Genomic DNA, 25,446 nt, shown 5'->3' with positions numbered 1-25,446 from the left:
AATATGATTTACAGAATTAAACAAATCTCAGGATCATTCTGGAAATGACTGTTTTCAAAAGATCTGAGAGAGACCCTGAGTTTGACTCTGGCCTCTCATTAGGAATGAATATGGACCAAGGGCTGAAAAGACAAGGTGATCTGCTAAGATGGATTCTAGAGGCTGGAAAAAAAGGCACCTGTGAATAGTCTTTGATGAACTCTTGTGTGTTTTTTTCTTTTTGTTTATAAAAAAATCAAAGTCTTGAAGACAAATATTGGCCAGTGACTCTGGTGATCATTAAGCCAGAGCCGTTGTCTTGAAGGAAGCCTTCATTTGGCAGGAAGATACTGAAGTAGGAGACTGTGTTTGGTCCATCTCATTTCATACTTTGAATTCCACTGTTGCATTTTGCTGTGATGCTGCTCATGTAAATACATTGGTCTTTTGCATTTGTGACTTGCTTAGTGTGCTTCATTAAAATAAAGGAGAGTAACAAAAATGAGAGTATAATTTGGCCCAATATTATCATCTGGTAGGTTGCAAGCAAATAAACCAGGATAATCTGAGGTCTAGCCAGTAACGGAACATCAGATTCAAGGAGAGAAAACCGACTTCACAGTTCTGTCCTTCCTACGGAAAGCTAGGAGGCTGGGCAGATACAATCTGTACCATGTGTCCATGTACGCGTTTTTCCCTTTTAAATTTTAGCAACAGACTATTTCATGAGTGAAAGACATGCAGTAAAAAGCTTACCAGCACAAACAAAAAGAAAACATTGAAAAGTGCCTCCTTTTATGATGAAGTCATAATAGTTACATAAAGTCTAGCCTTTGATCCTATCATACTTGGAATAGATATTGATTTAAAATTCATATATTTGCTGTCATTCCTTTCAATCCCTCCACCCCTATTTTTCTTTAAACATCTAAATAATGTGACCTCATTGTTTTCCATTGGACTTTTTTTTTTTTTTTTTTAAACATTGGCTGGGATGATTGAGATTCAGGAATGTGGGAAAATGGATTCCCAAACCACGTCCCTCCTCTTTCATTCTGAACTGTAATTTTTGGCTTGGCTTGAATCACAGTCATCACATTTCAGCCTGAATCTCTCTGTAAAGTGATCTTTCTTAAACATTTCTCTCACTCATCAAGGGATCAGAAACAAAGCCATTCTAGCCTTTCAGCAAAACACTTACAGGACGCTTTTATGGAGGAGTCGCAAGAGCTAAATTTCCTCTAAAACTGTTTGAAAAGTGAATATTTTCAGTGCCTCGCTGTCCTTTTCGTGAATCTTGTCATCTGTGTGCCATGAGCTCCAGCAGCTATTTTAATCTGTTTTTGTTTGCAGTCCATTTGGTGTCCACCCAAGGAAATGCAGGTGATTCTAATTAACTTACTGCTGAAGATGTAGGAAAAAATATCTCGATTGTGTTATGCAGAATTACATGCTTAAAACTTTTCTTCTATTATTTATAACACATTATTAAGGAAAATGATTATATGAATATATTTACTACCTATTTCATTGCTGCTCACTTTTCTTTTTTTTAATCAATGTGGCTTATGGCATAAGAAAGAGCCACACACATACACAAACACACAGACACAATGCAGACCCCAGGAACGCTTGCCAACTTTTATTTAACTAGAGTAGCAACTTAAAAATAACATTATTTTTACTTTGTGCAACATAGTTTAATATCTGAAATAACCCTGTTCCAATAAAAACCTATTGAAATACTCTCAGGCTTAGCTCTGCCCTGAAGGTAAAAGTGATTAATTGGAAGATTTTGGCAGATCTCCGCTCACCACCAGGGCAGTTTAATTTAGAACACATTCAACCATTTCTCAGTGTCTCTGTGTTGGTGGAGCATGACTTTTGATCTTCTTTGGGGAGGTGCCTCTAATTCAGAGCCTTTGGCTAGCCACTTCCTGGAGGCTTGGTGGTTGTCTCTACTCAGCATTCAGGTGACCAAACACTCTTTCTGTGCAGAAGCCTCTAAAATGGGTTAGTGCAGCAGTTCCCTGCACAATGGCAAGTCATTTCTACAGACTTATTTATCTCACCAGTCCCCAGAGAGGTCCTACTTTGATGTCAGGCAGATAGTTTGTTTCACCTTCTTTATTCCCTTTCAAACTTCTAAGAAATTCTAGTCATGAGCTTCTTCAGTGGAAGAGGAAGAAGCTCCTAACCAAAGAGGACAATGCTGGCAATTCTGAACTTTTTATTCTCAGGAACTATATGTAGGATTAGTAGGATTAGCATTTTCCCTTGGAGGACACAGGAGAGACTACAATGTGAATATTGTTAATACTCCTGTTAATTAGAAGCATGGAAATAGGACACGTTCCTCCCTGTTTGGAAAGTAGGGCTAAGTTTAAAAGTGGATGAGTGGAAGGACAAATATATTGGAGTATATACTGGACGGAAACTCCTTGAATTGGAGAATCCTATTGTCTGCAATTTGGTAAATTCAGACTAAGCATTTCCTATGTAGCAGTAGAATTCTAGACTTTGGAGAGACAGAAATAATGCAGTATATGCAGTTATGTGTGCATATGCATGCATGCATCTGCATGAGTTTGTGTGTCTTTGAATGCAGTTGTGTTTCTGGGCTGTGCTGAATGAAAAGAAACTTTTGGGTTACATATAAAATGTATAATGCAGTTAATCTATATAGGTAATAAAATGCACTTTAGAAAGTGTTTCTATGAGAAAGTATCTTCATGACTGGGTAGGAGATACCTCATTTATTTAAGATACACTGAAAGAGTAGCATTGATTGTCTGTGAGATGGGATTCTGGAAATGAATGAACATTATTTGATGTATTTTTAAAACTATTTTACAAAATACATTTGTATGTGTATAGATATATACATATATATCCATGTATATACTCATATATCTAATCTTTGTATACTAAAGTAACAACTTTTATTTCATTGCTAAAATATTATGACACAGATCATATTTGTTTTATAGCATCCACATACAATTGTGTGTTCACCAGGAAGATAGCTGAGCAGCCCAAGCATCTGCCTGGCAAGCGCAAGATCCCGAGCTTGATACTCAGTACTGCAACAACAAACAAAACACACCAAAAAATGAAAACAAAGAACAAACAAACAAACAAACAATTGTAGGTTCTTCTTCCTACAGATCCACTTGAAAAATATTTGGGGAATATCCTAAACCTGTGAAGCGATCTTTAATGTTCATGTTCCATTTCTAATTTAGCTGAAAGAGATCAGCTTCAGAATCTTCATGGGACACACATTATATTTTCAAAGTTTAAGTATATTATGCTTATTCCATCATCATGCCTGGCCTGGAGATATAAATACAAAGTTTCCAGTACACATTTGGTAGTGCATGATCATCTTCTCTATTAGAAGCCTGAACTCTCCTGGAAGATCAATAATATTTACATTCATTATTTTAGAATTTGCCAAAAAGAAATGTACAGATAAAAGCCACATGGTAGCACTGAGGCTGGTTCTCTTAAATTTAATTGTCATATTTTAAGAAAGATATTAGTTAAGGTTTCTTTTAGTGTCCCAAGAGAGACTTACCCTCTAAGCTTCATTTCTGACTATGTGGGGGCTACTAACCATCTCACAAGAATTGCACACCCTCTCATTATTCAAAATATTACACATGGACTTGCAAAAGGCATTCCAATACAGATTGTTCCCTTATTTAAACTCATCTAGCACTAAAGTAACACAAAGCAGATTTCCTGCTTCTGGGTGATTATTTTTTCATGTAGATCGACACTGAAAGTCTTACTGAAATATGTGTGTATATATATATATATATATGTGTGTATACATATATTTATATATTCAGCATCTTTTATTTTTTTCTGATACGTTGTAATGGAAAAAAGATATAAAATATGATGGTTTATATATGTTGCTGGTCATTAATAAAATTTTATGGAATGTCTACTCCATATGTGTGATTTTCTAAATGGTGAAGAAGCAAATCATAAATACATTTCATATTTTTCTTCTTATGAAATTTAAGAAAAACATATCTTAATCTCTCTAATGTCACCAAAGGCCATCAAAATTGGTCATTATAGCTGACTCCTGAAGTGCTGTAGGAGGTAGAAATGGGGGATTATTTATGTGAAATCCTGCATTTTATGTTTTCAGTCCTTCAGACACAACTGAACTTACTAGGTCTAATTTACTAGGTCTTTTTCTAGAACAGACTTTAACTGGAAGGAGGATAAATACAACAAAAGATGAATTATATATGTGTGAAGAAGAAAAAAATATACCCAGAAGATAACAGGTCAAAGATGACAAAAATCAGAAGAAAAAATCAGAAGAAAAAGTTGTTATGCCATATTGCTTTGAAACTAATCCAAAAAACTGATTGCCATTACCCAAGAACTAGAACACTTGGTGTATCTGAAAATAATAATCCAGGTGGCATTTGGATAAAATTTTTGTCCCAAATCTGTAAGAACCACAAGAACACTTCTTTTCTTACAAATTTGGGACAAAAAAGGCACACTTTCAGGTTGACTATATGCAATTTTTTTGAAGAATGATTTATTTTTCTAGTTACAGTTTTTCAATCACAGCAATACTGTGAAACACCGTGTATCTCTTTGCAAGGGCAACAAGTACAGTGACATTTCCTTCAAGTGAGTGCAATTTATTTTAAGTACAACTCCTTAAGTCCAGGTAGCTCTTTGTTTTCCAGATGAAAATGTTGTCAAAAGGTGCATAACTGCCTCCCTGGCATCCAGAGAGCTCTGGCATTCAGGCCTTTCTCCTCTCTGGGGTTGAAGATAAAACAGCCCTTAGAATTTCTCCTACAGAGGCGCTCTCTTGTACCATCGCTGTATGTGAAGCTGTTTGTGTACAGATCGCTGATTCCATCTGACACCTCTCATCTCTCCAGTGGCCTTAAATCTCTCACAGTTACTCCTCCTGAGGTCCATTTGCCTCAGCTGGAGACATGTGACCTTAAAGATTAACACTCAAGAAGTCCTTGATTTCCAGCTCGTTTTCAAGTTTTAAAATGCATCTTCATAAAAGCTATTATACCAAGAACCATGCATCTCTGTGAACTCATTGGCCGAAATATCAAAAGGAAAATATTGACCCTATTTCAGTGAGGAGCAAAGTACTCTGCAAGCTAAATGCCCTGGGAGGAGAAAGGGAGTAAGTCCGAGCACAGAATGAGATTTCAGAAGCGTCACTGTGGCTCCTTTATCCCTTTCTTTGCCTTATCACACAAAGCAAAACAACAAAGCTCTCTGCTCTTGTGCTTGAAAATGCTGTAATAGAAGACAAAACCACTTATTGCTAAATTATTAATACCTTCTAAAGCCGCTGTTCTCAAGGTAATACCCCGAAGAGTGATATGGGTGTCTGAACTTGAAGCTGGAGAATAAACACTACCTCTTGGGCAGGTTTGCCAGAAGGAAGGTATCAAAGGCCAGACAGGCAGGGACTCAAGGGCACGTCCTGGAGGAACGTAACTGTCTAAGAAAGAGAAAGAAGGAAGGAGACAAAGGCATTGTTCTCGTGCAGGTACCTTGTTTTACCCCTATTAAAAATTTCAGACCAGTTTTCAATTGTTTTCTCATGGTTTCAGGGTTTTGGACTCCTAGCTTGAATCCTGTTACCTGTCAGAGTTAAGTACAATATTTTCTTTAAATTTTTCCATTAGTATGTATTTACAGTGCATAATGACTACATGCATCGTGGGAAGTTGATATATATAGAGAGATGTATATACCCTTTTTACTTCCTCTCCCCTCTTTTGCAAGAAAAAGGTAGAAAGAAAAAGGTCATTTTCTTTGGACCCCCTTTCATTTGCAAAAGATCTATCTTCGGATTTCCTACCCTTGATTTTGTGCTTTGGGATCCTCACATGAGGCGTGATAGTTCAGCTTGCACGTCTAATTTATTTCACTTAATGTTATAGTCTTAAGGTGCCCCCATTTTCCCACAAAGAACTCTAGTTTATCCTTTTTATAGCACAGTAGTACTCTGTTGGGTGTAAATACCCCGTTTTCTTTATTCATCTGTTGATGAATATTTAAGTTGCTTCCAAGATTTAATTGTTTTGAGTTGTTTTGCTATAAACAGGGGTATGCATGTTTCACTGTAATATAGTGTCTTTAATTCCTTCAGGAAGATGCATAAAATTGAAATAGCTGGATCAAATTAAATTTCTACTTTTTTTCTATTCTGGAACACTGATTTCTATAGTTGTTGTACTAGTTTACATTTGCAAGAAAAAGGTAGAAAGCTTCCTTTTTCCCTGTGGCTTTGTGAGCATGTGTTATATTCTGATTTCTTGATCATGGGCTTCCTTCTGAATAAAACGGACTCACACTATCGTTTTAATTCACACTTCAGTAGCCTATGATGTTGGGCATTTTTTCATGCATTTGTTGGTGATTTGTACTTTTCCTTCTGAAAAGCATCTATGCATCGTACATTCATTTCATTTGCCCTTTTAAAATTCAGTCTTTTATTTGAGGCCCTAATATTTTCAAATTCTTTATAACTCTAGATAGTACTCTCATGTCTGAAGAGTAGCTAGCAAACATTTTTCTCATTGTGTAGGTTGTCTCCATGCTATTTCCTTTGCTGTAAGAAGCTTTTTAATTTTAATACAATCCCATTTGCTGAATCTTGATGTTACTTCCTGTGCAGTTGGGGCTCTATTCAGAAATAAGGGATAAAATTGTGTTCTAAAAGTGGAACTAAAAGCTTATTATTTGATAATGTTCAACAGGTAGAAGGTCTTCCTCCTTCCCTTTGTCAAAATGGATAATGATGGGAAACTAAGAGTTTCAGTATAAAAGGCCATTTTCATTCTAATATGCTACAGGGGTCAAAACTTGTAGACAATGGGAATCTTCAAACACTTTCAGAAGTGAAGATGTTACTTACAATCTGGCATTTCTTTATAATTTTCTACAATTTTACTTGAATAAGAGCACTATGACTGATTTATGTTTTTAATCTTAAAAATTATTTCAGGAGTGGAGAATCAAGAGCTAATTTTTATTTTTATTTTTATTTTTTGGTGGTGCCAGGGATTGAACTCAGGATCCTGCACTTGCCAGGCAGGCACTTATTCTGCTGAACTAGCTCCCTGGTTTGATTTAATTAAATCAAGAGTTAATTTAAAACTATGAATTTAAAGAATTATTTTAATCATTTCTCCTCTATGAAAAAAATTCTCCTGAGTCTGTCATAGTGTTTAAGTGCTATATTTTTAAAACATTTGAAGTCACCATATTTGAATCTATGAAGATATAAGAATTTAGGTCAAACTACATTATGTTAACCTGTTATCTTGTTTCTTAGTTTCCGTTTATTGATTTTTGAATACTGTACTATTTTTTGTTGTTGTAAACTGCTAGGAAAAGTACAGCCTATCAAATTACTTTCAGTCAAGAAGAGTTGATTTCTAATATTAACATAGTTTATATCCTAATAACTTTCTCCAATATCTACCACTTCTACTAATTTACCAAGTAAAATTTTATTTCTATGTTCCTATGCATAAGGCACTCATAGAAAGAAGCCTTTCTGGTGGGAAAAATTTGAATGGAAAACATGGACATACACATATGAGATCAAGGATTAAAAGATGAACATTATACGTGAGAAAACATTATAAGATGGCTTTGCTCTATGAGTTTTTCCAAGTCAGTGTTCCAAGTCAGCCTTGGATTATGTGTGAAAAGTAAGAACTTTATACTGTAACAGGTGCTGGCAGGAAACTCCCAGTAAAGCTTATGGAAGTTATGCCTGTAAAGTCTTGGCATCTGAGAAAATTCCCTCATAAGAATGCATTATGCATCAAACTTTGCTCACTAGAAAAACAATGTGAGACTGTGACTACTTAGCAGTGTTCCCAGTCATTATTTTGTTAACACTATCCTTCAGAGATGACATCTTTGCTGGCCTGCACTGCACAAGAAGGACACCTCAACCTGCATGTCAACATTGTAAACGTGCACTGTATGTTAGGAAAGACAACGGAGATACTGGTCTACCATCTGTCTGTCCTATTCAAGTTGTAGCCTTCAAAGTGTTTTCCTAATGGAAAAGTCTATGATTATATACTAATCTATCCACATTGCAAAGATTCGCTGTTCCTATGAAACATACAAGGTACTTACAAGACGTTGACAGAGGGGATACACTGTTCTGTAATGTTTGGGGCAGTAATTAATGTATTCTTGGTGGTGTGCATGTTGGAAGACACTAGCATTGTGCCTGGCACATGGTGTGAATGTAATAAATGTCACCTCTGACTTCCTTACATAAACTTCCCCATGTAGGCGCAACTATATCATCAAAGAATAATTTTATCATTCTTTGAGAATAAACTTGCTGGTCTGGGGAGATGGCTTAGTAGAATAAGACCTTCCCTGGCAAGTGCAAGGGCCTGAGTTCAATCCTGGGTTCTGCTAAAAAAATTTAAAAAAAAAAGAATAAATTTACCAACCTTCAAGTTAACAAGTATGGTCTCTTTGACTATACAAACTTAATTTTCCAAACTATTCTACAGATTAAAATGTTATTTTACTGAATTTTGCCTATTAGGTATAACCAGAAAAAGTATGAGTATTTATCTCATAAATTTACTATAAGAAATTTGATCTAAATCCGAGGGTTAATTTGAATTTAAAACATTTATCAGATTAAGGACTAAGATAAAATTTTAGATCACTGTGAATGCTAGAAAAGTCCACTGAAAATGGTGGATTATCTCTGATGGATAATTAAATATATGGGCCCAGATTCAGGCTGATCAACATTAACTATTACAAACTTGCATTTTATTGCATAATTATTTGCATGTGTTTTCATAGTTTTAAATATGATTTTCATATATCCATAAATGTATCTTTATTAAAAGGCCTCAGTTAAGTTTAAAAAGCTACCTTCTAGAATAGATAGATATACACATACATGTGCATATGTGCCTGCACACTCACACCCACACCAACCCAGGCAGTGTGCCAAGATATAGTCTCTGAGGAGGGTTTTGCTTTAGGGCAATAGCAGACTGCTCACCACCCTGCTGTACTGCCCACTCCTTACCACATGGTTCTTCGCTGCAGCCTTCACTTCCCCTCCTACAGTGAAGGAACATTTCTTTGGACTGCTTTATAGCCAATACATTTGTACTTTGTGTGATGAAATGAAGCAAGACACTGGTTTCATTAGAAGGAGAGGTAAACAGAGCATTAATTAAATTTGCTGATGATACTCAATTGGGAGGAACTGTGGACATCTGTGAGGACAAAAGAATCATACAAATGGACTTAAGGAGTTTAGAAATATGAGCAGGAAATAATAAAATGAGATTCAGCCCTTAAATAATGCAGGCTAATACATTTGGGAAAAGATAATCAGAAACATGGCTGTTCGGTGGATGGTAGATGTAGCGATGGTGAAAGGGACCTGGGGGTGATAATAGGAAAAATTATACACAAACGTATGGGGTGTAGGCACCATGCCTAGAGGTTTCTATACAAAAAGCATCCTATGTTTGAAGAAGAAAGATGATGGTGCTACTTTTGTGGCACTGACATGCCTCAAACACATCAAATTTCACCTTAGTGAAACCCCTAAAGTCTATTAGGGGTTTAAAGTCTATGAATTGATTTAACTCTGTTTATGGGAAGATTGGTATCTTCTTATTAAAAAGTGATGTTTTGTCCGAAACCTGTACTGAAAGTTGGAGTTATTGTTATCTCTGTCCTATCCTAGTGGAGACTACTGCTCATATGTGGTGCCACATGAACTGTGACATATATCATGCCACACTGCAAAGGAGATGAACAAACAAAACAATAAAATATTACTTTCACCTTTAGGTGGTTTTCCTTCTTTCTGGATAATGTAACTATGTTTAAAGAGATATTTTAGCAGGTCAATGAATTTTCAGTTCAGTGAATTTAATTCTCTAAGGATGGATGCATAATGGATGGTGATTGGATGGACAGTATCCATCTTCTCATCTGTTTAATCACCCACTATGAGTTGAGACTGTAAGGATGCCATTATAAAGGCAGAAGTGAGGCAGACACAGTCATGAGAATGAAGGGCCCACAGTCTAGAGGAAGAGGAAGCCATCCACGACTGAGTCAGGCAACATAAGCCATGTTAGGGAAAGCAAGGTGTCACTGGGGCCCTACGCAAGGAGGGCATTGCGGCACTTGAAAGACTATGGAGGCGAGTTTGTGGAAGTTCCTTGGACAGAGAAAAGAGTTTTGCTATTCATAAGGGGACAGATGTGAACTTGACAACAATATAGACTTGTAGAGGGGTCCTAAGGAAAGGAAATAGTATGTGGAAGGCATAAAGGCCTTTGCAAAATTTCACATAGTCTTCCTGGAGCATAATAAGCAGTTCATGAAGATGTGAAGCTAGCTGGACAGTAGACAGAGGTCATGCACTCATCCTTTTAACCAGATAATCAACATGGGGCTTTAACGATCCCGATGAGGAAAGAAGAACGATTAGAGGATTCTAAGAAGGACTGACATAATACTATTTATATTTAAGTGGGACTATTTTGGTAGTATTAAGGAGCATGGCCTGAGAGTAAATGAAAACAATTGCAGCATCCTCATTAGAAGGTTTGCTTCAAAAAGAACCTTCAAGGTCCAATCAAGCAAGGCCTGGGAAAATAAAGGGAAGAATAGGTTGTGATAGCCTTGACTGAGTAAAGAAATAAAGGAGAAAGAAAGTAAGGGGAAATGATGACTTTGATTTGAAAACGTTGAGTTTAAGGTGTCAAAGAAAGTTGCAGAATAGTTCCAGGACCATGAGTCTGACTGGAAAGCAAACCAGCAGTCTGAGGAGTTATTTTCATGGGGGACCTCTGGAGGCCATCATTTATTGAAGGAATCATTCATGCTTTATTTGTGATAAAGATCATGCTGAGAGAATGAATAGCATGAAGTGTTAAGAATTGAATCCAGAGAAAATTTAGGCTCTTATGCTGTCGTATTCTAGGCAAAGCACACAGATGCCCATATCATGCTAATTTCGTATATATGACCGAATATCTATGCTCAAAACAGAAGGAAATAGTTAGCTTCAGTGTCACAATTCTGTCAGTACCACATCCCCTTGCTCTGCAGGAGAAATGAGTTATCCCAGACTGTCCGATATGCAAAACATCATAAGAAAAGAATAATTTTTAGAACAAAAAGATAAAGGTTCACTTTTAGTGATAAGACTTCTTCAAAGTCTTTATAGAGCTTTTCTGAGTTTCAGCAGATGCTTTCTTCCTCTCTGAAGCAAATTTGGAGAAAATAAAATCAATAACCTACATCACAATTTAAGATATTGATATTTTTGTCTGCATTAGCTTCAAATTGATATATCTCTGTATGGATCATGTATTTTCTATTTCAAATTCTTTGCCTTTCTCAACTTAAAATATTGTCATCAAAATATAAATGTCCTGGTGAGAATATAGAAAACACATGTGGAATCAACAAGGCGAGATGGACACAGAAAGTAGGTTAATAAGGAGCATCACTAACATGATACTCTAATTCCAAATAAGAGAAAAAGACATACAGCCCAACTGTTTGTGTGGTTATGGGAACAGAGCCTACACATGACCATTCTCAGGCATGTCAATTATAAGTCATAGTTACCATTCAATTACTTGATTAAAAACAGCAGTCTATTGGTGTTGAAACAATGCCTAATGGAATATGATTTCCTCTGGTGAAAATGACTAGAGAATTGATATTTTAGTAGCTTCTGGATGGTTAACTTTAATGAAGTATCCAAAAATTGATGAAAGTAAAATCTCTAAGGAAACCCAGCTTCAGTTGTTTAGCATAGCTTAGTATTGACAGCAAGCACAGTATGTCACTGAACAATATAATGTACACTCACCACAAGTGAACTTGTTGAAATGTTAAAGGACAGATTTGCAAACCATGTAATTATTTGTATACCATATACTTTCCCTCATTCAACAATATCTTGTGATTGATCTTTTTATTGCTTCAACCATGTGCAGGAGTATGAATGACGCAGTACTTTCCATCGAAGGATTCAGCAGTGTTGAATATGTTTTATCACTTTTTTTTTTTTTTGGCAGAACCGGGGATTGAACTCAGGCCCTTGCACTTGCCAGAGAAGCGCTTATTCCACTGAGCCATCTCCGCGGCCCCTATTTTATCACTTTATTCACAATTTCTTGAGGGTCCACGTTACTGGGCCCTACATAAGAAGTTGGCCTATGTGTGAAAAAGCACATAGTACACTACAGGTAATGCTTAAACATTTTTTCTCTGCAAGTTATGCTTTCATTCTAAACTTCAGCATTTTTTTTTACTTAAAAAGAGTATGTTTTTACATCTTGGGTCTAAAGTCTTTTATAACCCCAAGAATATTTCCAGCATTATCATTTCAGAGCTATTTTAGTTTTGCACAGTTTTTCTTCTCAAACTGCTTTGCCCTTGAATTTTTCAGTTTGCTTATTTTTTCTTAGCTGAAAATAGGAAGTGGTTGAAAAGTTAAAAAATTAGGCAAAAATAGATAAAACTAGAAAAGTCTATTTTTAACTCAAGAAAAAGCATTTCTAATTCCATAGACTCTTATATTATAAGATAATCTCCTGAAAAATTTAGAAGAATTTCCAAGACATAAATCTTTTAAGGAGATAAGAATATTACTCTGAGATATCTTGAATGGGAAAATATGATGTGTGCAGTAACAGAGGCCAGTGCAAATTCCTCACCTGAAGTCTGAATTTCTTTTAGAATCTATATAGATTAGCGATAATGTTTAATTTGAACACAGTTATCTCAGTGTGAAAATTCCTCAAAAGAGACTATTTGTTTTCTATAAGCTTTATTATTATTATTATTATTATTATTATTAATGTTATTGTTATTATTATTTTAAAGTATTTAGTGCAGCGTCTACAGGGTCTCACTACACAGATCAGACTCAAAGTGATGTTCTTGTTTTCAGCCTTCCAAGTGCTGGGATTACAGACGCACTCTACAACGCTCAATCTCAATCTCTATCTCAACACGCCTCAGGGGTAGGCCCAGCACAGTAACCTGGGGATCGAACCCCATCCCTGCGTCTGCCTAAGCAGGCACTTTAGTCTGCTGAGCCATCTAGTCAGCCCTCTACAAACTTTAAAAGGAGCATTATTCATTGGGGAATGGTCAGAGAGTAATATTTTATAGTGTCATTTGCAGCTTTCTGAATAAATTTAAGACTTTAATTTAAAATTTTTAAGCTCTAATGAAATGTCTAATGTAACATATAGATTCTGGAATAAACAACAAATTATTTCACAAGCAGCATGACAGTGTTGTGGAAGTTTTGACATTTTATTAATTTTTAATGAATTGAATGGTGTTATGCAACAAGAATTAAAAATAACTTCTATTGAAGAACTTCAAGTCTTCTTTTGAATCTAGGATACCAAATATCTGAGAGCTTCTGACTGCCTTGTTCTACTTTTTGCTTCTGCTTTTTGAAAACCTGAAAGCTTTCCAAATGCATGTTTTTTTTTTTTTTCAAATTTTATAAACATTTGTTTCCAAGATAAAATATCCTGCCAGCTTTGAGTCAAGATTATTTTAATGATTGAACTATTATCTTCTGGATCCAGGGCCTTTTAATGGAAAAACTCTCAGACCTAGAGCACCCCTCATGTAAATGATGCCACCAGGGTACTAGAGCACATTTCATATTGATGTGTTGAGGGGCTGCGTTCCTTCAGTCTTCCCTGGTAAGAGGTTAACTGCCCAGACTCTTCATTTTTAGTTTGTTTCTTTCCAACTGACTCCAAGATAAAAGTATGTTGAGAACCTAAACTGTAGAATGGGGGTGGAGTATAACATTAGGCTTGCACTTTTCCTGGGAAGAGACATTATTTATTCTTATGCCTTTTGGATTCTAAAGTATGGGAATATCTGCTGACTAGCTTGACCAGAGCCGCATTCTGTGTTTGTGAGATAGCCTTTCTGGTTATTGAACTGCACGTTTGTTCCTATTTTAACTTCTGTTGTGTTTAAATTAGAAGACTGTCATGTATTACTAGACGTAGATAAACTCCATTCAGTGCCATTAATAAGTACAATGAATTAATGAACAACACTTTCTGTGCAAGAGCTAATGAGCATTCAGTGGATGCTGTTTACTGCAAGATTTAACATTCAGCATTTTCTTGGGCAAAAATAAATTTCTGTGCAACAGTGAAGCAAGTATCAGGTAACTATGGCGGAGATGGCAGCTGGCTGTCTGCCCTTCGCTGCAGACCTCACAAGCTCGCCCTTTTATCCACATTTGTTTTCTTAATTGCAAAACTCAGCTTTTCCCCTCTCTCCACCTTGTCATCTCTGATTTCTTTTGGTTGTCTTTTCCTGGTTTCTCTTTTATACTCATGCTGGCTCTTTCCTGTTTACTCTGTTTTGATTTTGTCTTCCCCTGCAGCCCCGACTGTGGCTTTCTTACAGACAAAGAGGCCCCAGCGTGACCACCCCAGAGAGCCAGCTCCAACTTGGACCCTGCACAGCAGCGCTGCTAGCAAGAAGGTGGCTGTCTCTGCGGCTGTATGAAAACAGAACAAAACGAAATGAAACACAAAATAGCAACACATTAAATCGATTTTAATTTTAACTCAGAAAGGAGAAAGCTAAACTGATTCACAGCAAACTCTCATGGAGTTTCTTAGAGGACCATCGCCATGTAAATGTATGGGGATGCCTAGCTTTCAGCCTAAAAGGGGAGCACCAAAAAAGAAGCATAGAACTGCCCTCAGCAACATTTTTCTCCAATCCACAAATGCTCTCTGGGGAAAAAGAAAAAGTGCTTATCATGCACACTTGCTTTATTTTTTTGAGCATGTAATTTTTATCAGTTTTTGTTACTTTTTTCACTCATTGCTTATAAAACTAGCAAGTAGAAGTCTCCCTAGAACAAGATAAAATCCTAAAAGGATTAGGAATCTCATCAGAAACTAAACAGTACAAATTGCACATTTTTTGTGGAAGTATCAGCCTTTAGTGCGTGCCTGGATCCAAATATAATAGATGACTCCAAAGTGGGAAAGAACGAACAGTATAAAATTAACAGAGCTGGGAGCAGAACTTGTCTAGTGAAGCAACATGATCTGCACTTGAGGGCCCTGGATCTTAATACAATGGCATGGCAATGTTAAGTGTTACTTTTGCAAAAAAGTACTCGATACAATCCCAAGGGGAACACTGGTTCCAGAACAGATTACCAGGAACAAAGGCCTTCATATGCCTCAACCAATAGCTATACTATAACCACGCCTTTTATTGTACAATAAATACACACATGTCCATGTCTTACCTAGTATACAAATGGAAATCATGATAGAAAAAAATTATATATATATTCCGTTTTATAAATTAGGTAAATGTACTTCTAAGCAGGGGTCTAAAGATTGTTTCTTGTGATATTACCAAACATGTCCAAATAAATCCTCACATTGTCAAATACACGTATAAGGTCATTATCTTTTTAATGTGAAATTCTCTCAAACTTCGTGTAATACCAGAGAAATTACCAAAAAAGAAAAAACATTTAAGGTATAATAATAATTTTAGCAATGCTTTTTCCAAGTTTCTATAATCTACCCAAAGATAACTAATTGTTCAAAGTAAACATTCCACTCAGACCACAAAAGGAATCCATTACACAAACATATAATTCACAGTCATTTTTAGTGGGTTGTAAACAGTTTGGAATGAGTATAAAATGGGACAAAAATCAAAGTGAGCATTTTGAAATGAAAAAGTGTTTGCTACAAAAGGTCAGTCCCTTCGCTTGGCAAACTATGTAGAAAAGCCTGGGAAAACGCTGATCACACAAGCAATGAGGGAATTTTAAAGCCAGCAGCCTCCTTGTTTCTTTAAACAGACATCGGAACCTATAACTGGATCCTGTCAAACAAATGACAGCAAAAAAATATAACAGCTGCTCTGAAGTCAAGTTGAGAGATAAAGTTTTTGAGGCTGAGGACCTTCTCAGAAGGAGACGAAAGGTCTTTCCTAAATCTTGAAGCAAGGTTATGGGTCCCAGGGTGGCTTTTAGGCACTCAGTCAAATATGTAACTCTGTGTATCATTCTTGTCATAGCATTTTTGTGTTTTGGAAAAAAAACTAGAAAGGACAAAGTTCTTGTTGATTATCATCTCCTGAGGCATTCTGAAAAGTACTTATACCTGGCATCATCAAATTTGGTAGCACAGTATCTCTTTCTTAAAATTGTGGCAAAGAGCATAGCATATAAAGTTTACTATCTTAACTATTTTTAAGTACGCAGCTCTGTTTTGTTATGTAGATCCTCACGATTGTGCAACTAAGGAAGTCTCATCTAAGTTTGTAAAGTACTTTGCAGGTATGTTAGCTATGACTGGAAATTCTGAAAGAAGAATGCCTTGGTAGACTTCAACTATATTCCAAATGAAGAATGGCAACCTAACAGGGATTGAACTCAGGACCTTGTGCTTGCCAGGGAAGCACTTATTCCACTGAGCTATCTCCCCAGCCCCAGCAACCTAAATTTTATTTATTTATTTTGTGTGTGTGTGGCCAGCTCAGCCCACCAGGGGGCGGGGCTGGCTGGCATGTGGTGCTGGGGGATTGAACTGTGGTCCCTGTGCTTTGCTTAGCTTAGCTTGTTCTAAGTAGGTGCTTTAGACCACTGAGCCATCTCACCAATCCCCCATCACTCCTATTTTCAACAAGCAAAAACACATGAGATGTACAAAAGGATGTTTAAGGTACAAGTATGCTCATTAATGCAGTTAGCTCTGTCACTTTATGAAAGACGTCTTTTGTAAGGTTTGGTACTGAGGGGAAGAGGGCAGGGACATAACTGAGTAACTGAGTAGTATTGTACCCACCTAGCATACTTGAGCCTCTGGGTTCAATTGCTAACACTGACAAAAAGAAGAAAAAGGAGGAGGAGGAAGAAGAGAAAGAGGAGGAGGAGGATGGGGAGGGGAAAGAGGTGGAGGGAGGGATAAAAAGGAATAAAGAAATGGACCTCATATAATTTGAAAAAAAAAAACATGTTTCTTATTTACTATAATCCTAGAACTCAGGAGACTGAGGGAGGAAGAGGTTAGTTTAGTTTACTGCTATTTCAGGATACATAGCAGATACAAGCTCACCCTGAACTACAAACAAAACAAAAGAGTAGGAAGGACTAGTTAGGCATTTAAAACATCCTGTTAGGTGCTGCCTCTCATGCCACGTTCCCCTTTTCGTTGCGTTGCCGCGATGTGTCAAGAGAAGGACCTAGGAAACAAGGCCGCTCTAAACTTCTCCAAGGTTTACAAGGAGGCTAAAACAGGAAAAGTGTATTTGTTGTCAGCGCTTAGGGTATCAATTTTAAATACACAGATTTTCCTGCTTTATAAAAATGATTGTGATAATTGTTCTGTCTTGTAGTGTCTATTATCTTCTGTCTTTAGTACTTAACAGTTTGGGCTCATGTGTGTATGTGTGTGCGTGCTTGCGCTCGCGCGTGTGTGTGTTTACTATCTCATCCACCTTCTTGGTAACACAAACAGTAACGCATAGTAGCAACTCAGAAGCTACCTTTTGCTTGTATGTGGTACACACAGTGTCTATGTTTTCATTCAACTGACACTCACTGACTGCTTGCAATGTGCCACCTATTCTGTAAGCTTCCCTCCAAATAGTGGACCTCCACAAAGGGCCATCAGTCAGTTACATGTTTTGTGTAAGAAGAATAATGACTTAAGGTCTTACTCCCTTCCTTATGACTGCTTACACCATGAACTTCAGTTCACTTATGAAGCCCTTGTCTCTAACAGGTACAATGACCCTATTTTTTTTTAAATGTAGTTGGTTTTTATAGGGTCTCACTATGCAGCTGGGACTCATAGTGATCCTCCTGTTTTTAGCCTCTCCAGTGCAGGGATGACAGGCATGTACTACTACACCTGGACTCTGGCTGGCTGAGCCTGCTCTGGGGGTGGGGCTGGCACAACCTGTGATACTGAGGATCAAATCATGGTCTGTACACTTGCTTAAGCTTGCCTAAACAGGAGCTTTAGTCTGCTGAGCTATCTCACCAGCCCCCAAATGACCCTAGTTTTAAGTAAGCAATATCTATACATATTTGACATCATCCTAAAATGCACAAAGCATTCTATAAAATAGTGACAAATTCTCTTCTCACTGCTAATATTTACATAATACCAATATGTCACAGTGCGTCTGTCTAAATGTTTGTTCCCCAAATTCTCAAAAATGTGTCAGGTGATCTCATTTTGCCAAAAAATATGATTTCAGCATAGGCTGAATAATTCATTATTTTCTGGAAATTGTTTTTGGTGGAGAAACATAAGCTGAGATTTTATTGGCTAATTATGATCTCTCCTGTGCATAGTACATGATTATAAAGTCACTGCAGGGAGAAGGAGCCCAGGAAGGGCTCTAAAGAACAACATGTATTTTCCTGGAAACTTTGTTCTTTCACGTTCCTGCACATTTGCAGTGTAAGCCATGTCAGACACCAGCAAAATGGCTCTAATCTAGTCATTATAGCTGATGAGGAGGAGAGTACCCCAGTGGCTTAGAAGAATAAAGGAAATCAAATCCAGATAAGGAGATATACTAAACAAGTTCTCTGTCAAGTTGCTTTACAGTCAGCTCACAAATAGATTTCCTGTTGGCATGTCTAAGAGATGCAAAATTTAAAGTGTGACTAGTACCACCTCACTGGAGGTGGATAAAGGCAACAGAAAACAAGCAACTTGATTCTATCAGCACAACATCAAAACAAAAATACTACGTGAATGAATGCGTGTTGAGATCTAGCTTTCTTATACTGCTGTATTTTTACATCAGACATATGAGAAATATTTAAATATACAGCTAAACTTTATAGATGATTGTCTTAGAAAGAGAAAGTAATCTCACACAAAAAGCAAAAGAAAAGAAATTTGGTTTGGTTGATTTTAGTAATAGCCAATAGGCTGCTACAGTGAGTTGGAAGGACAGCCCCGTGGATCTGGGAGTGAGACACTCAGTTTTCATTAATGTGCCCGTCCTGTAACTGTCCCATAAGCACGTCCCATGACTCCACACTCGAGCATCTTGGCTGCAAGAGGATGCGGCCATTAGAAGGAGGCTCTCGACATGCTGAGCTCCAGCCGTGCTGAGACACTTGGCACCTTCACGTGCAACTTCCTAATACCAACCCCGGCATAAAATGTCATCAGAAGCTTGCATAAACATTGGACTTAGATTCACATAAATTATTTCTGTCCTGAGGTGCTGAATGCCAGAATTTAGTAAAAACAACACTTTGAGTAAATAGAATTGGCGTATAAATGTAAGAATATGAATCCAACAAAATGATCATAGAAAAATATAATCAAAAGTACACACTTGTAAATCTTGCAATGATGTGAAACGTTTATTTTGTGCTTCTGAATTTTTATTGGACATTTCCAAAGAGTTCCTTTGAGCTGACATTGCCAAAGTGCTCTGAATTATCAGTTGCCTTGCAGAATTGTCATCTTTGAGTTTCATTAAAATGCTCAGGAATTATTTTAATAATCATAAGTGTGATTAGTGCCTGTTTAGTGCAGAATCTACAAATTCATTTTAAGAGTAAACAATGCAACAATGAAATATAATGCCAGAATGATTGCCCCATCAGCAAAAACATTGTCTTATTTCATTAAAAATAACCAACAAAATTTCTTGAACAAAAGATCCAGTTTCTATTTACAGACATTTTCAACTCTACAGTACTTGGTATCTGCACACTGCAAGCCTGCATGTAGCAGAGTTTTTCCTTTTGCCTAGTGTAAATTCACAAACCGAGGGGTATAGGGCTCCTCTTCATAGGTGAACTCTATATGTGAACACATCCTACTACACACAGCTTCTCCTCATATCCTATTTAGATTTTTTGCTCTAATAGAACAATACTCACACCGACAGTACTGAGTATGTATGAGTGAATCAAGATTCCTGGGGAATAATGATAATTTAGCTCTTGGAAATAATAACATTGTAATATTCTCAGTGATCCATTTTTACTGTAAGTACATATTAAATAATATTTATTCCTAAAACATGTACTTCAAAAATTAAATGAAATTAAAATACACAATAAAAACACATTTCTCTCTGAATTCCAATTCCTCCGTTCCTCACAGGCACCTCACCTCATGTTTATTCTACATTTGCTCTATTCCGCTATTTCTCAGTACCTTCAGCTCTGCTCTCTGATCTGTTCATCTGCTTTCCCCAAAGCCACTGCCTTTATCCACACTCCCTACCCACTCTTCCCCCTCTTGTTATTCTCTCATTCCTGACTGATATGGGAATAATAGGATCCCAAGGCTGTCCTTACAGTATAATTAAAGTATGAATTTCCAGGAGTTAGAAATTGCAGAACATTTTTATTATGCTTCCATAATAAAGGCAGGTAACACTGAGAGAATTTAAATGGCTTTTCCTAGCAGATTACTTGGTAAATATTTTTTCCCTTTGGTTCTATTGTTTTAAGAAAGTAGCAGGTTGAAATGAGAATAGGTTCACCAATTCTTTTTGTTGCAAACACCTCTATCTTTTGTGTGATATATAGTCCCCTAGATCCTGGGAATATGTTATAAACTTGTAACAGATGGTGATGAAGCTTCACATTTTTATACAATACATTTTTAAAGATTCTAAATCTACTATGTGCATCTTCCAGGAAAAATGACCTTGAACGAATGAAGTCATAGTTTGAAGGAGAAACGGCCCACCGATAGACTAGCATAGAAAGGATGAGTCAACTGGCTTTGTTTTGTTCTGTTCTGCATGATGAAATAATTTCATATGAAAACCAGAATGCTGAAAGAGGAATCGAAGGTCAACTTAACAGCGGAGGTGTACCTGTGAAGTGTTCCAGGAAAACTAGTAAACTGTACTCTGCATGGAAGAGAAACATGTGGAAGACGGGGCATCGCTTTCTGCAAGGAAAAATGTTATTTGCTTCACTTGGGTAATGTTGGGGGCTTACCAAAAATTGTTCTGGCACTATATCTACCAGCATGAATGTTAGGAGGGTTCTAACACTGTGAGTGCTGATATTTTATGAATGTTTTATCACTGGCTTGGAAACAAGAAGTTTGCAATTGAATCAACAGTATGTCAGACAGACAAAATATTAAAAAAAAGAACATTAGTGAGAATTACTAATGTCCCTATTGTAAAAACAAACTGAAGTTAATAAGCAACTTGATCCTCTTAACCGATTAACAAAAGTGAAGTTTTAATTGCACGGCTTCCCAGACAAGCAGAGAGGCGTTGCTAACTTGAGCATCAACTGGTTGTTCAGAAGGTACAGCCCTGAGAGGGCCTGATGCATATTCAGCTACCCACCTCGCTTTTCGACAGCTTCAATGCATTGCCTTACAAACCATGGAACTGTGGAATTTTCACGTTCACACACTGTGTGCAGATGAGAGCCAAAAATTTGATCTGCAAAAGAAACAAAGATGAGCTTCATTAAAATCCAAGCTTGCGTTGTTCTTTAATTTGATTCTGTTTCCGTATCTAGTGCGTGCTGAAATCTTCATTTTGCATAGGAATTGATTTTTTGCTTTAATTTCAAAGTCTCTGTGGCAGACACACAAGGATCACAACTTCTTTCTGTATGGAACAGGACCCTGGCCCTGGAGTAAGAAAGCTGACACCCCGCCATCGATCACGCAGAGATGATTGAGTAAGTTATAGTCTCTTTGGGCCTTAACTTTGTTATCCATAAAATAATGACAAGGAATTAAAGCAATTTCCACAAAACAATTAATCTCAGTCTTTTGTGTCCAACATGTTTTAGAAGCTTCTCAGTGGTCATCAAGATTATAATTTTATAAGTATATTTAGGACATTAATTCTACAGCTCAATGGCATTTGAAGAGGCCACTTGCAAGGGAGGTACTCAGCAATTAATTATTTGACCTCCTTCTTGCTTTGGCTGCTCTTTCTTGCCTTTAGTCTATGCATCACTTTGCCTTTAACCTCGGCTTGCACCCACTTTATCCACCAACTTTCCCCTGAGATCTCATCTTTTTGTCTCCTGTAGCCTCAGTTCTGCAGGACACCAGCACGTAAGCATAGTATGTGTCATGCAGGAAAAGGGTCATAGGATGAATGGCTTAGCAACAGCAGATTAAACACAGGTAAATACGTTTCCTTAAAGTCTTGCTGTTGTTACGTCTGTGTTGCAGCCTGGGCTGTGCCAGATTTTATTCTCAAATAATTTACATAACATTCTTTTTTCTTTTCCTCAGAGAACATCTCCCTGGACTAACATATCCAAGAACACATGATGCGAGATCCTGGCTTACCTTTCTTATTTGGAACATGATTTATGCTACTTTTTGTTGTGTGTCTACATCTATGGTATATGGAATATATTCTTCTGGGACAGATTCTGAGTGCCTATGTTGTCTCTGTGTTTTCACAGTTACTGGCACTAAGTGCTCATTCTGCCCATAGTACGCACACACAGATATTTCAAAAATTGTGGCAAAATAATGCCTATTCTAAAATGTGCCATTTTAGCCATTTTTGTATACAGTTCACTAGCAGGAAGCACAGTCACAATGTTCGTTACCACCTGTTTTACCATTGTTCATTTCAAGAACCTTCTCGGTATCACTGATGTTTATTGCTGATGATGAAATTAATATGGACCAAATCCAAGGATGTCCTTTTTTCATGAGAATAAAATCACAGTCGCTACTGTGACTTTCAGAATTATATTTGCTCGGATCTCACTAACTACTGGATTTTGCTGCACAATTTTTTCCCTGTTGCTAAGCTCCCCTGCAGTTCCACAGCCCATTTCTTCTAACCACAGTTCTGCCACAGTGACTCGGCACCCATTGTTTTGTTTCCTCTGCAAGGAGCCCCCTTTGTCTGAGCACCTGATCCTTGAAGTTTTTCCTGCCCACCTTGTACAAAGTGACAATGGCCAATACCATTTGTCTATTTTACTTTCCCTTCTCTACTTATCTTGGAGCCCTTAACTGGCTTTGACCTAGTAGATGGATGTGTTCCCAGCTTGGTTTCTCTTGTTTAGAACATAGAACACAGGAGAGGAGGCCTTTCCTGCTACATCCCTCTGTCTGAGACCATGAGGCCTTTCCTGCTAGATCCCTCTGTCTGAGACAGGCAATGTATAACACGTAGTGGAGGTTTGATCAACATTTATAGAAAGACTGATGATCTTAAATGATGGATTTTTAAAAATGTATAAATGAGATAAATATGTAGGTATCATAGTAGAATTTAAAGTGATATTGAAGATGAAGTATCATGACCTTTCTAGGAAACAGTGATTTTCATACATTTTAGAAAAAACTTAGTGTAAATTGGTAGCAACTAAGCCTGGAAGAGGGAAATTAAGGGTGATACACTAGAAATAGTACACTCCACTGTGGAAGTGTACATTTTCATTCAAAATACAGAGGAAAAACTGAAAACAAGCAAACACAGTGTAAAAAATTTAAGCATTTGCTTTAAATACTTGGTCACATAACGAAGTTGGGTTCTAAAAGTGAATAACTCTATAAGAAAGAGTAATGTAAAAGATTTTATAGAAAAAATAACCTAAAGGGCCATGCAGATAGCTCAGCAGACTAAAGTGCCTGCTTAGGCGGAGTGCATCGGCCAGGCTCAAGGTTGGATCCCCATGTGCAATGTCAGCCCCGCTCTCATGGTGCGCTGAGACAGCGAGTAGGACGGTGTGGTGGTGCATGACTGTAATTCCAGTGCTTGGGAGGCTGAAAACAGGAGAATCACTACAAGTCTGATCTATGTAGTAAGACCATGTAGACCCAGTACTAAATAAAGAAGAAAAGAAAAAGTAACCTAGAATTTCATATTAAATGATTAAATTGAACAGAGATTATAGTCAGGAAGAATAGCTATAAAGTAAAAATCTCATTAATTGTCTTCAGAATTAAAGTCAATATCCAAAATGTTTATTGAGTGCTTTCTATCTTCATAACAATAATAAAGGTGTATTAGGTTGTAAAAAAATAATCAAAATGTTTTTGATATCATAGGGGCTAAAGGAACTGACCGAAAAACATACAAAACAGAATGTAGCAAGTCGAGTACAAAGTACTGAAGGCTGAAAATTGCCTTCTTTTGTGGAGGGATTAGGTCTTTTCATTCCATTTAAGTGCAGATGTGGGGAAAGAGAAAACTGATTAGGAAGGTAGTAGAGGAGGAGCAGGAGAGAAACGGTGAAATGACGAAAATGTGAGGCTCTACAGGCAAGTGAACAGCACATTCTGTGGAAAGTTCTGCTTTGTTTTTCAAGAGTGATTATAAGAAGACAGGCAAAGGTATTTTCTCTTTTCTCACTCAGTTATTTGAAAAGAATATCCAATGATCTACTCTGCATATAAACACAGAACTCTTGGGCACGAGCAGAGAGGCAACCAAGATTCATTCTCTATGCTCTAAAATGTTCTGTTAGGGGTGGAATTTCAGGAAATGGGCCAGAAGACCTAGTTATGGAAAACTACCCCTGGGAAGCACGGACATAATGTGTTGGGGCTATTAGAACACCATGTGTCTGTGGGAGATGCCCCAAAGAGGGGCTGAATCCTCAGGAAGGCTATGACTTGGTTGTATTGGTAAAGGAGAACAAGGACATTTTGGAAAGATGGAGGGGGCGTGCATCAAAATCATGGGAGAATGATGCAGAGAGTGGAGTGGTGTGCTAAGGGCAACATTCTCACCCTGCTTAGGGAAATGTTTTTGGATTAAGCTTTAAAAGAAGATAGAGAATGTGCTATTAAGTGTTCCCGTTTATAAATAGGCTGTTGTTTGAAGGTGCCCAGATGTCATTGATACACAAGCCATTCCTCTCCCAGGTCCTTTCTAGTTAGAAACCATTATAAGACATGGCCTCTCCTCACTTTTACCTTCCTTGTATCGCTGGGTGATTAGACAGGCTAGGCAAAGAAATGTGAAATGAAGTAAATGAAAAGCTACAGAGAATTTTTCTTTGAAAACAACAGAACAGAAAGGAATATAAGTAGAGCCTTTATTTTTATACTTCCAACTTTGAACATCACCTTGTAATGATGTGATGCTTGAAGCTCTTGTAGCAATCCTGTCACCATGAGAAAAGCTTGAGGATAAAGCTAACTTGATAAAACACCACAGAAAATAACAACAAACCTGACTTATCATAGAACTCTTTCAACTTTCCTGTTGTAAGATATAAATCATTACTAACTTGATTTCCATTGTAAGAAGCCAAGAAGATCTTTACCAATAAGGTATGGTACTAGGAAGTTGCTGTGACTTTTAAGTCAAATGTGTATAATAATCATACTTTAAGAAAGTTGGCCTGGTAAACTTTGTAAAGAAAGT

At 37.2% G+C, this 25,446-nt stretch overlaps 1 protein-coding gene across 3 annotated transcripts in view; it reads right to left on the bottom strand.

Moving 5' to 3' along the window:
* The window catches only part of Arhgap15 (Rho GTPase activating protein 15), a 662,961-nt gene that overhangs the window by 243,979 nt on the left and 393,536 nt on the right, over positions 1–25,446 (bottom strand). For all 3 annotated transcript variants that reach the window (XM_004636636.2, XM_004636635.2, XM_023721429.1), the window contains one exon: positions 21,430–21,528. In XM_004636636.2, the coding sequence (XP_004636693.1) occupies positions 21,430–21,528 (99 nt within the window). The remainder of the gene's footprint in view (positions 1–21,429; positions 21,529–25,446) is intronic.

This window comes from Octodon degus, unplaced genomic scaffold (genome assembly GCF_000260255.1).
Source record: "Octodon degus isolate 3935 unplaced genomic scaffold, OctDeg1.0 scaffold00082, whole genome shotgun sequence".
Lineage (NCBI taxonomy): Eukaryota > Metazoa > Chordata > Mammalia > Rodentia > Octodontidae > Octodon > Octodon degus.
This window is presented reverse-complemented; position numbering and strand designations above follow the sequence as displayed.